General features: G+C 40.9%; 3 protein-coding genes across 3 annotated transcripts; 2 read left to right on the top strand and 1 right to left on the bottom strand.

Moving 5' to 3' along the window:
* Positions 1-4,553: 4,553 nt before the first annotated feature.
* On the top strand, positions 4,554-4,848 carry INS49_010081 (uncharacterized protein; the record flags this gene model as incomplete). Its single annotated transcript, XM_043170807.1, has 2 exons — positions 4,554-4,660; positions 4,731-4,848. 2 exons carry the CDS (start codon positions 4,554-4,556, stop codon positions 4,846-4,848), a joined length of 225 nt encoding a protein of 74 aa, XP_043025372.1.
* Positions 4,849-6,228: 1,380 nt separating this feature from the next.
* INS49_010080 (uncharacterized protein) lies at positions 6,229-7,697 on the bottom strand (the record flags this gene model as incomplete). The annotated part of the gene is made up of 4 exons (XM_043170806.1): positions 6,229-6,327; positions 6,384-6,590; positions 6,861-7,574; positions 7,632-7,697. The coding sequence occupies 4 exons, from the start codon at positions 7,695-7,697 to the stop codon at positions 6,229-6,231; spliced, it is 1,086 nt and encodes a 361-aa protein (XP_043025371.1).
* A 1,387-nt stretch (positions 7,698-9,084) lies between these two features.
* INS49_010079 (uncharacterized protein) lies at positions 9,085-12,498 on the top strand (the record flags this gene model as incomplete). Its single annotated transcript, XM_043170805.1, has 5 exons — positions 9,085-9,405; positions 9,468-10,213; positions 10,270-11,272; positions 11,330-12,019; positions 12,079-12,498. The coding sequence occupies 5 exons, from the start codon at positions 9,085-9,087 to the stop codon at positions 12,496-12,498; spliced, it is 3,180 nt and encodes a 1,059-aa protein (XP_043025370.1).
* Between the last annotated feature and the right edge of the window lie 359 nt (positions 12,499-12,857).

Here is a 12,857-nt window from a genome sequence, read left to right as displayed (position 1 = left end):
AAGTATAATAAAAGTTTAAGAGTTTAGCTTTTAATTTAGATAAATTAGGAATATATAAATGGTTTTTATAATATAGGTAACCATCTTAGTTTTTATACTTAGCTAGGGTTAGCGATAGGTAATGCAAGGAGCCCTTTTTTAAGGCTTTTAAGGCAAAGCAAGGGATTAAGTCTTTGGAATAGCCTTTTTTAAATAACATAAACATCTCTTTATTTTAAAGCAGGCTAGTAGGGTTAATATAGCGATGGGTAGTAGTTAGAAAATAAATATTTTTTTTTATTAATAGGGAAGCTATAGCTTAGTTTATAATGAATTAATTAAGCAATAATATAGGATTTAGATTTTCTTTCTTTAATATTATTTAACTTTAATACTATAATCTTTTATTCTCTTCTTAAGGAAGATTCTTTAACCTTTTAGTTAATACATTTAGCTTAGCGCTTTATTTACCTAGATAGTAGGTAATTTAAAAGTTAAATTAAGATAGGAATTTAATTTAGTAAGCTTAACGGCGATTAAGTAACTTTATTATTATAAAGTACTTTAGGTTTTTATAATTTATAATAACTTTAATAAGGGATAAAGCACCTTTTAATTTAAAACATTATTCTTTAAAGCAATAAATAATAATTAATAGTTCTTTATTATAAATTTATAATTATATTTAATTGCTAAGTATTTTTTAAAGAAAAATGCTATAAGTTATAAGATTTTATTATTCTTATATTAAGATAATACTTTAGTAAAAATAAAATTAAATATATTAATTTTTAAAATAATATCTTTTTTTTAATTAAAATAAGTTAATATAAGGGCCTTTATAAAGGCTATCTTTAAAGCATTAAAAGCTACTTTATAAAAGGAATTAAAGTTAAATTATACTCCTTTCTTTATTAAGTAAATTAATAATAATATTATCTTTAAGAAGTTATAAATAAAATATTAATAAAAGTTACTAAACCTTATAAAGGCTTATATATTAATTAAATAAATAGGGGTTTTTTAATTAACTATAATTTTAACTTTCCGTAAGTTTATTTAAATCCTATTTACTTTTATAATTAAGCTAAGGAATGTAATTTCTTTAATAAAAAACTTACATTTCTTTAATTTAGCATATAGTTTAGCTTTTTTTAAAGTAATTAAAACTAAGCAAAAGTGCTCATTATGCTTAAATTAAGTATAGCTATAAATTAAAATATTATTTAAGTAAGCAATGCAAAAGATATTTAAATATAATCTTAAGGTATTATTAATAAACCTTTAAAAGATTGCAAAGGCTTTAATAAGCTTAAATAGCATAATTAGCATTTTAAATAAATTAAAGAAAATATAAAAAGCAGTTAAGTATTTTTCTTTCTTATAAATCCTTAAGTTATTAAAAGCAGTAATAATATTAACCTTTAAGAAATACTTTATTCTCTTTAAGTTATTTAAAGATTTTTTTATTAAGGGTAATGGGTATTGGTTTTTAATAGTAATATTATTTAAGATGTAATAATTTATATAAAAGTAAAGCCCTCCTTTAGGCTTAGATATAAATAAAATAAGTAAGGCAATGTAAAAGGCGCTTAAGCGGATAAACTCTTTATATAAGTTTTCATTAAGCTATTCCCTTAAAACTTTTAGCTTATCTTAGAATATAGCATATAAGGGGCTAAAGGATAGTGCCTTTTTATTTATAAGTTAAATATAATAGTTATATAAGCAGTATAAAGGCAACCTCTTAGCTTCCTTAAATAAGAAGATATTAATAAACTTTCTTAGTTCTTTAAGTAAGGTTTTTAATTCCTTTTTAATAAGGTGGGTAAGCTAAGCATTTAATATCTTATTAATTTAATTTAATATAGCGGTAAATAAATAATATTTAAGTTTTTAAGTATAAGTAATAGCAGCTTTTAAAGATACTTAATATAATTTATATTTCTTTAAGATCTTAAGGTAAGAAAAAGGTTGGTAGGATTAAGTAATTTTAAGTATATTTTGCAAAGCCTTTATTTTTAATAATTTTTTAAGTAAGTTATAGTATTTTTAGCAATACTTATTATTAAATATAATTATATAAGAAGTAAAATAAATTATTAAGTTATATTATTTTAATTATGGCATTCTTAGTATAATAAGGTAATAAGCTAGCTAAATAATAAATATTATTATTTTTTTTAGCAATGGTTATTAATTTAGCAAGGGATAAGAATATAATAAGAAATAGCATTTTTAAAGCTTTATTTATTAATTATTTTTAAATTAAATAATTTTTTTTAAAGAAAACAGGGGAATTCCTTAAGTTTAAGCCTATTCTTTATTAATAAAAGCCTTCCCTTTAGCTTTGAAGTTAATTAAGGTATAAATTAATATTTCTTTTTTATTTATAATTAAATATATAAGTAGGATAAGTATATTTAATCGCTAATTTTATTTATCTTTAATAATTAATTTTATAATAATAATAATAAAAATCTAAAGATAACATTCTTTAGGAGCTTAAGGGTAACTTAGCTTAAGCTTACGCTATTTATTAAGCTTTAAGTAAGAAAATAGCTTTGCCCTTAAATAAGGAAATAAGGAGCTAAGTAAATAGGTAAATAAATTAATAAAGATTATATTAATAATATAAGGTGGAAGCTATATAAGCAGGATTAGCAAGTATTTAACTAGGGGCAATAAGTTATAAAGTAATTAAAGAAGCTATAATAGTAATATTTATGGCATTCCTTGCAGCTATTATTATAGCGCTAAAAACTTAAGTTTATAGGGTTTTTAATTAGGGTTAATTATATAAATATTTTTAAGGCAGGGGTAATAATAGGTTTAATAGCAATAGTATAAGTTTTTTAGGAGGTTAATATTAAGGTAAAGAGCGGCTTATAATAAAAGATTTATTATAAATATTAGCAATATTAATTATTTAAGAATTATAAATAATAGGTATACTTTTTAAACTTATTTAAGCTAATAAGGTTATATAATAGCATATCTTAAAGTTTTTAAGAAATTTCTTAAAATAATAATAAAGTTAAAATAATATTAAGCATTTTTCCTTTTAAGGTAAGGCATTAAAACTTAGCAAAGTAAGTATTAAAGTTTTATTCTTATTATTTTAGCTAATATAGTTTATTTCAAAAGTTTTAAATATAATTTAAGTCCCTAAAGGCTTCTTTTAAATATTTAAACAAATTTAAATAATTTATAAACTAAGGAATATTATATAAAGTTTTAAGCAAAATTAACTTATATGCCTTTCTTATAAGGCATTTAGCTATATAAGTTAGGTAGGCAATAATAATAATAAAATAATTAGTATTAATAATTAATTTAATGTAAATTTATTGCATAAAGCAATAAAAATTATAATAAAATTTATTAAATTCCTTTAAGTTAAGTAATTTCTTACTAAAAATAACAGAATTAATATTTATAATAAGAGTAAGCAAAGTCGCTTTTAATGCTGCATTTATAGTTTAATTAATATATAGATTAAAAGGAGCGGGTTTAATGATAGGAGTTTATATAGCAAGGGTAATAGTATTTAAAAATTATAGTTTCTTAACCTTAAGGCAAATAATTTCCTTTTAAGCTACTTTATATTAATCCTTTTAATAATTTATTACCCCATCTTGCTTAATTATATTAAAGCATAAAGAAATAATTATAATATTATAATTTAAGATCTTAACTTAAAAAAAAGATATCTCTTCCTTAAATATAAATATATATTAATTAAGATTATATAAGTATATTATTTAATTAAGGGTATATTTTATAATATAGTAAGCCAACTCCTTTAAGAAGTTAATGCTTAAGGGTGGCTGCGGGTAATTAAATATAATAATTAACGTTTAAGAATAAGAGCTATATAATATTATAATAGCAAGTTAGCATATTTAGGTAAGTAAATATTAAATAAGCAATAAATAGTTTTATTTATTATATATAAGCTTTATTTATAATAAGCATAAGCTTTATTAATAAAACATAGCTTAAAGAGCTATAAAATAAGTTTAGGATAAATTGCAGAGTTTTATTTAAGCTAGCAGCTCACGTAATTAGGCCCCAACCCTTTTGGGTTAGGCGGCGGTTCGCGGCGAACCGCTCTCAGGAAGCCAGGGCTGTGACAAAAGGTAGGGATAAAACACATTAAAGGAAAAAAGGGAAAGTAATATAAAAAGGAAGATAAAACACTTATTTCATTATTTTCTCATTAGCTAAAATTTTAATATAATGGTTTATATATAAGGAATTATTAATATAAGATTATTTTATATATAAACTAGTAATATCTTAATATATAAGCTTTATACTCTTATATTATATATATAACTTGCTAATAATATATTTATATTAAGTTAATTATATAATATTAAAGCTAAATTATTTATTTAAACTTATAATTAAAAATAATTATAATTTAAAAATTAAGTTTTATTATAATATTAATTATAACGGCTTGTTATATAAATGCTATAACTTTACTTATAGCTTATAAACTTTTAATTTTCCTTCCTTTACGCAATAATAAGTTATTACTATAGCTTTTATGCTGCACCATAACAATGCATCACTCCAAGGATGGACGCCGCCCAGAAGCGGAGAGCCTGATCAAAAAACATCACGATGCCCAGAAGCTTGAAAAGCGTAGGGTGGAGAAGGCCGAGGTTGCGTAAGTACTTGCCAGGCTCGATTGCTTCTTAATTTATTATTATTGGGAACTCAGCAGCTAACCCGGTCAGCTCCGCGTTCCATGGCAGAGATGGACATCAGAAGGAGCATGTCACTGTTGAGTTCAAGGACGCCAATGGCAACCACGTCACTACTCACCATGTTCGAGGGCCGAGGGACAACAAGTAAAGGAGAGTCTGGTACTGATGTAAACTATATGGATTAAAGTTTCTAAATCTTTTAAAGTTTACTACTAAGCCAGACAATATCAGTAAATGAGGCTGGGCCTCTGGGATTTTGCGAAAGCTCAAGCGAGCATTTGGGAATAGGTGTAAGCCTATATAGATAGAATAAATTGGATTGAACTTTCCCTGGCTTCCTTGAGATCTCGCCGTGCGATCTATTATCTGGCACCTTAACCTCTACATAGTACGTTCGCATCAGTAGCAACTGCTCTATCATGCTCATCACATAATTTAAATATAAGAAGAGAGATTAAGTTGCGAAACTTTAACAACAGGGGCATCGATCGCAAGAGTATCTCAGTACCCCAGCTGCGCGCAGGTGTATCACAAGCGAGCACGCAGCCGCAGTATCCGAGCTTTGTTAAGGCGACAGCTTTGTCACTAGTAGAGGTCAGCATCTCGCACTTCCAATGGGCCTGCAGCAATACTATTTCCTCTTCAGTACAGGAGACTTCATTTGAAAACGCTGGTACAATGGATGCTTTTAGAGGGTAATGTGAGACCATGGTCTACAGCACAGCAAATAAGTTCATTTACAATATATAGGAAACCACAGTCTGACAAGCAGAAAGAAAGAAAAGAAAAGAAGACGAACCTGAGCTAGTTGGCCGTCAGTCGCAAGACCGCGATTATTAGGACTGCTATGCCTCTTCGGCTGATAGGAGAAGCTAGCCAACCAATACTTTAGCCGCGGGCAGCCCAGGGCGCGAGGGCCGTGGTAACACAAGGGCAGCATAGGACCATAAAATAAGGCCGCCGTAGAGGAGGGGGCGTTCGCATAGCAGCGGAGGCCTCGATCTGGCCAGGCGGGCACAGCCAGACCTGGATGGGCGGGCTGGGCAGGTATTGCATTATATGGTAGGGAAACGGAAACGGTGGGCGCCCTGGGAGGCCAATACGGCAGCAACAAGAAGTCCACAAGCAAAAACATACAGCACCGGGTATTCGCTGGTCGTCACCGACCCAACTACTAATCCAGCGATCATAGGCTTGACTATGGGAGAGCGGACGGGATCCCGTATTTTCCTATATCTATGGCCGTATGTGCTTGTCTGAGTGCAGGTGTAGACTATATGTGGAGTTTCCATGACTCAAAAACCAGAGATGGGGACGGATGCTCTCGCGCCCCACACCGAACTTCGCCGGCCAAAATCCGGGAAAATGCGACGATGGACCTCTGCTGCTACTTTTCTGCAAAGTGATGGTCCCTGTTGGATATTTGACAGCTTTTGCGTTGTCGAGAGATGATGTAATTTGAATGATGGTGAGTCAATCTAGCTGAATCTTGTAGACGGAATCGAATAATTAGAGAATGACAAGGACATTAATAATAACTCGATTCCAGTACTCTTTGCGTTGAGTCGGAGAACTGGAAAGAACCGTCACCCAGCCAATCCTCGAGATTTCCGAATCCAGATGTGACCTTGGCTGGATTAGCATCGCCCTTAAAGTATTTCACATGGGCATTTGTTTACTCACCATGGAGTCGAAAGTACCCCAACCTGACATGTCATAAAGAGAGCTGCCTGGACTTGCATCGAAGCCATTGATGTCATTGACGTCTGATGTGAGCGGATGCTGGCCAAATCCGGCAGTCTCAGCCAGGACAGCCTCCTCTGGGTCCTGTTTCTCAAGTTGTTGCGAATGAGTGTCATCCGCAGCAACCATGGTTTGATCGTCTGGAGGCTGTTCCGAGTGTCGTATGGCTTCTTTGCGTAGCTCGTCCAGTACTAGACAGTACCGTCTCGCTAGCGAATGCTCCTCCGCGATCATTGACATTTGCTCTTGGCACCTGGTTGCTACAGATAGATGCCGGTCCTCAGGGTTGCTTGCTTTTTGCTGAATGGAGAAAACATATAGCACGACGGCCGCGCAGAACGCATAGTATGAAGTAAACTTTTCTCAAATTCAGAAAGAGTCCTCACGCGATAGATGCAGCGATGAAGATTGACTCACCCAGAATGCTTTGAACATCATCTTCGCACTGATGAGCTCGTCGACTAGGTCGCATATGTTCAGCGCAGCTTGAAGGCATTCCTTGACACGGTCCTCGACCTGCGTCGTGTTTGCACTTGTTCGCGTGACTCCGAACTTGTTGAGAAGGAATGGCCTATGTGTCAAGATCGTGGCGTGCCAGTATGCTAGGTTCAGAACATGGCGTTGCCGTTGGTAGATAGGCAGAAGCAAAGACGTGTTGATTCTGCCGGAGTCTAAGAACTCCGCCATTTCTTGGTACCAATTCCTGAGTCTTGTTGAATATTGAGCAGTCACCTTCAGCCGTACGGACGTCGACAGTGGCCAGATGGGATATAGGTCCTTGAGGATACCATCATTGATACGTGATAGCCGGATGTGTGCCACGGCGCCAAGCATCAATGGTTGACCAAGAGGAGCTTTAGGCTCAACGCCGACCTGCTCGAGATCTGAATCATCAATGCAAGACGGTAGCTCCTGATCGATATCCTCCTCGTGGAATGTGCGGGGCCTACCAAGTGCTGCCGCAAGGTACTTGTCCAGTGTGTAGGCGCACCAGAAGGTTCTTCGACGACACTCGGTCTCGACTTTTCCTGTACGACCCTGAACCTCTGTCTTCTTGCCCCTGTTCAGCCCGATGGCTAGTGCGAGATGAGCTGTCGTCCCGAACAGCGTCCAGCAGTTATTGATGCGTGACTGTGATAGCAACCAGAAACACTGCGCTAGACGAGCTTGAACACTGGCAAGGCGGACCTTGCCCCGTTCCTTTTGCAGCTGATGCTCTGCTGCGAGGAAATAACGGGAGCTGACGTCGGCCATTTTCTCGTGATTTGCATCAGTAGCAGGCTCGGTCATGTAAAGGCTGGCTTGGGCAAAAACCATGAAAAGGAGGGCAGTCCTTGCCGGAGCCTCATCTCTGCTGCTCATGCATCCATTGGATGTGTACAAATCCTCGAACCATGCCTCGACTGTGGGACGATGCAGGAATCGGTGAGTTGGCACCGCGAAGTCAAAATACCTGACCAGAAGTTTCCGTGTAACATCCTTGGGAGGAAGTACGAAGAATGATACATCGAAGTCGGGCAAGGGAGCATCCCCGAAGGTGAATATGGACGAGGACGGTGGGAACTTCAAGGTTTGGTAGACCCTCCTCTGCACTCGGAGCAGAAAAGAGACACCTGAAGCAGGACCCACATAATGTCCCTGTTGATCTGTTTGTGTGGGTTCAGGCGACGCTCGCAATGATAGTGGCTCAGAGACTGGTTCCGGCGCCGGGTTAACAGACTTTGTGGAGCTTTTCACGGCGAGGACCGGGCGGCGCGTCCCAGATGCTTGGTCATCGCCCACAACGGACGGGGCACGGCCCCGGGCGTATGAGGCATCATATGAGCAGCGATTGCCCTTCCTCAAGCATATTTCACAGGGCAGGGCCCCAGTGCAACGTATCTTCTGTCTGGACCACGTGGTCAGCCTCCTTTGCTCCGATACTCGATGCATATGGAATATGTAGGCCCAGCTTCCCGGCACACAAAGAGCTTGTGAACAAGCCATTGCATTCACGGCGTGCGGAGAACGGCAAGGAACCACAACTACTGCAAATATACTTCAGAACACGCGAACATTGAAAACAACATACCGTTTGCACTGATCACAGGCCCTCGTGACCCTAACCCTTTCCCTCTCGCTTTTCCTCCGGCTCCTGCGATGTGACTGCGGTGTGGATGACCCGGGTCCCGGTGGGGTGACCATGAACAACTGCGGCCGGCTACTGTGATCCATCTTGGTTGCGCTATCCGAGGTGTTGTACACGGAGCGGACAGCGGTTCTGCTTTTCCAGTACCAGAGGGTAATCTTGCAGGACAATTCGCGTTTTACAGCTCGGAAAAGTGCAGCTTTTCCGAGCACGTGTGGAGCAATTGAGAGCCGGAAAAGAGTCACCTCACTAGTTTAACCTCGGATAACTTCACCCCGAACCTGGGGCCGTCTGGACGTCATGCTTTAGCTCCATCCTGCCGCGGTTCTCCCGGTCCACTGCCTGCGTCCATGAGTCCCCCTTATCCGCCACCAACATGGGTCATGTACTCGTTCTCCATTCCAATGCTTGCGTGGTACTCAATGCACGAACCGAGGAATTACAGCGTACCACCAACGTGTGACATCCGTTCAGAGGCGTCATACAAAAGCACCAACTCTCGTCTCGCCCACCATGGCTGTATCACCAAATGGTCAAGTACCAGACTCACCTGACAACACAATGGCTGTCGCAACCCAACAGATGCCGGCCTTGCCCCTAGATGTGGGGGTGAAGCCAACAGAGAATGGAACGAATGGGGACAGTGATTCTCAGGTTGTCACTATCACAGACTTGCTGCTTAGCAAAGTCCGTGAGACACCGGATGCCGTCTTCATACAATACCCAGCTACCGCAAAAGGAAAAAAAGACTATGTCGGATATACAGTCACCGACGTTGATCGATTGGCGGATGAGGCAGCTCGCCAGTACGTCGCTCGAGGGCTACGTCCTGAGGTAAGCATTGTCTCTTGAATACATCCAGTAGTAACACTGCGATCTAATTATATTTGTCACAGCCTACAACGGACAAGTGTGAAGTCATAGCGCTGCTGGCAACGTCCAATCTCGACTATGTCGCGTCGATGCTGGCATTGAGCCGGATGGGCTTCTCAGTCTTGTTCCTGTCAACTCGACTGACCACAGGAGCCTACGTGAACCTTCTACGTCTGACTGGATCGCGGAAGCTCGTCGTTGGCAAGGATTTCAAAACGGCGGGAGAGCAAATCAAAGAACAGTATCCACTGTCGTCCTACAGTATTGTGGAAAGGTCTGAGTATGACCTCGACAAGCCTTCAGGGCCTCGGTTCCCTTATACACGGCCAGCAAATGCGTCCCAGCAAATTTCTTTCATTGTACACTCTTCGGGTTCTACTGGCCTGCCCAAGCCAATCTATCAAACACATTCTGCTTGCCTCGCAAATTATTCCAGCGGGATTCCGTACCGGGCGTTTCTGATGCTGCCACTCTTTCACAACCATGGAATATCTGTCACATTTCGGGGCTTGATTGCCGGGAACAAGATATCCATGTACAATGCCAATCTGCCCCTGGCCGGAAGCACTCTAATTGAGTCTTTGAAGGCGACCCAGCCTCAGAGTCTTCATTGCGTCCCATACGCGTTGAAGCTGATGGCGGAAACTCCTGGCGGAATCGAGGAGCTGAAGAAGCTGAGCCTCGTGATGTATGGGGGCAGCAGCTGTCCGGATGACCTGGGAGACAAGCTCACTGAAGCCGGAGTCTACGTGGTAGGACAGTATGGAACGTAAGTAATTCCTACGAGGTGTTTCAAGGTGCAATTTGGCTAACTGTGGTACTCAGCACTGAAACAGGTCAGCTCATGACTTCGTTTCGAGATCAAGGCGATAAGGGGTGGAACTACATGCGGCCATTCCCAGTGACGAAGAAATTCATCAAAATGGTCCCAAGAGGCGCAAACACATTCGAGTGCGTGGTTCTCGACGGCTTGCCATCCAAGACCACGTCAAATTCCGACGATCCGCCCAACTCTTACCATACCAGAGACACCTTCAGCCCACACCCGACGATTCCAGACGCGTGGAGGTATCTGGGACGTCTCGACGACAGGGTGACTCTCGTCAACGGAGAGAAAGTGCTCCCAATCCCTTACGAGCACACGATCAGGCAGCACGACCTGGTGCAAGAAGCCGTGGTGTTCGGCGTGGAAAAGGCTGTTCCTGGCTTGATGATCGTCCCAAGCGACAAAGCAGCGTCGTTGACGAGGGATGAGATCCTCCAGGCCGTACAACCGAACATCGAGCTTGCGAACTCACGAGCCGAGGAATTTGGGCGCATCTCCCCAGAAATGATTGAAGTTCTGGACGTCGGGACAGAGTACCCTCGGACTGACAAAGGCACAGTCATCCGGGCGGCATTCTACAAACAATTTGCAAGGCAGATCAATGACACCTATGACCGCTTTGCCGCGCCACAAGCTAGTCTCCGCGCCCTGGAGTATGAAGAGTTGGTGAAATACCTGCTCGACGTTTTCCGCGTCAACTTGGGTGTCACCAATCTTGAGCCCACGACAGACTTCTTCGAGGGCGGAATTGACAGCCGGCAGGCGATCACGGCTCGAGCCCAAATCACCAGAGAACTTGACGTAGGGGGCAACCCCGTTGGATCCAACGTCATTTTCGAATACCCCAACGTGGAGCTTCTTGCGAAGCACTTGTACTCGCTGAGGACAGGGGTGGCGCAAGAAGCGGATGACGAGCTATCCGCAATGGCTCAATTGATTGAGAAGTACTCTGATTTCCCCGCCCGAGAGCCTGGCACAATCCAGCCAAGTGGCGAGACGGTGGTAAGTGCCGTGAACCATGCAATGAATGCGAGAACGTGATGCTGAATTTGCCTCTAGATATTGACGGGCGCCACGGGCTCTCTGGGAATCAACATCCTGGCCCAGCTTCTCAGGAAACGTACAGTCAAGAAGGTGTACTGTCTCGTGCGAGCGTCGGCGAAAGACGCAGCCAAAGCCCGAGTCATTTCAACACTCGAGGGGAAGGGCCTGCCTTCTCTCACGGAACAGGACTTTTCAAGGGTGTCGTTCCTACCTGCGGACCTTTCCAAGCCAACTCTTGGGCTGGATGAAGAGACCTTGGCCGAGATTCGCGAAAGCCTCACGCTGATCATCCATTCCGCCTGGGCCGTCAACTTCAATCTCGGCGTCCGCAGCTTCGAGTCTCAACACATCAGAGGCGCGCACAATCTGATCAATGTGTGCCTTCAGGCTAAGACGGTGGATCCAGCTCGGTTCTACTTCTGCTCATCCATCTCCTCCGCGGCCGCTACACCGCTGCCGGCGACCATTGGGGAGTCACATATCGAGAACCTTTCTCATGCACAGCCCATGGGCTACGCACGCTCAAAGCTGGTCACAGAGCACGTAATAAAGAATGCCGGCGAGAGAACAGGAATAACAGCTACCGTGCTGCGCGTGGGACAGATTGTAGGAGATACAAAGCATGGTTCGTGGAACACCACAGAGGCAATCCCCCTGATGATCCAGAGCGCAAAGACCATGGGTGCGTTGCCAGCACTTGAAGAAGTAAGTTTGCCCGCCTGATAATGAAATTGTGCACACTTTTGTACTGACAAACCTGACAGACACCATCTTGGATGCCGGTTGACCTTGTGGCTCAAGCTGTTATCGAACTGTCTGGCGTCGACAGAGACGGGTACTCACCCAAGTCTGCCGTGTACAACGTCCAGAATAACAGGCTGTTCCATTGGACACAAGATCTTCTCCCTGCGCTCAGGAATGCTGGGCTTGACTTCAAGACAGTCTCTCAACGCGAGTGGGTTGACTTGCTGCGCAAGTCTGATCAGAACCCGGAAACGAATCCTACAATCAAGTTGGTAGATTTCTTTGCTTCGAAGTACGATAATGACAAGCCGGGTAGAAGCGGGCTAAAGTTCGCCACTCAGAAGGCGGAGGCAGAGAGTGAGGCAATGAGGAACGGTTACGATGTAGTCGGCAGCGGCTTGGTCGGGACGATGGTTGCATGGATGGAAAGCCAATGGTAAGACCAGATTCGAAGAGATAAAGCAAAGATCAATGTTACATGACGTCCAAAGCATTCATCGTGTTCAGAATATTTGGCACGTGCTACACACGCACATGAAGCCTCCTGTACGGCACTTCATTATTGGATGAAACAAACGTAAAAGGAAGTTCAAGCCAGTGCCCACATGCCCCACGCAGAACGCGCGAGAACGGTGCCATCATTACCGCGACGAGAGTGGTTAGTCCCGGCCTCGTTGAGACATACGAAAGCCGCGATGTTTCTGCGGATTGGCTGGCCGCCTGGTCCGGAGGCTCCTGAAGTGGAACCGACCCAATTGGCGGCAATTGAAGCTACGTCTTTTCTTCCACCAAGGAACTC

Source organism: Diaporthe citri (genome assembly GCF_014595645.1).
Source record: "Diaporthe citri strain NFHF-8-4 chromosome Unknown scaffold_4, whole genome shotgun sequence".
In the NCBI taxonomy this organism is placed as follows: Eukaryota; Fungi; Ascomycota; class Sordariomycetes; order Diaporthales; family Diaporthaceae; genus Diaporthe; species Diaporthe citri.
This window is presented reverse-complemented; position numbering and strand designations above follow the sequence as displayed.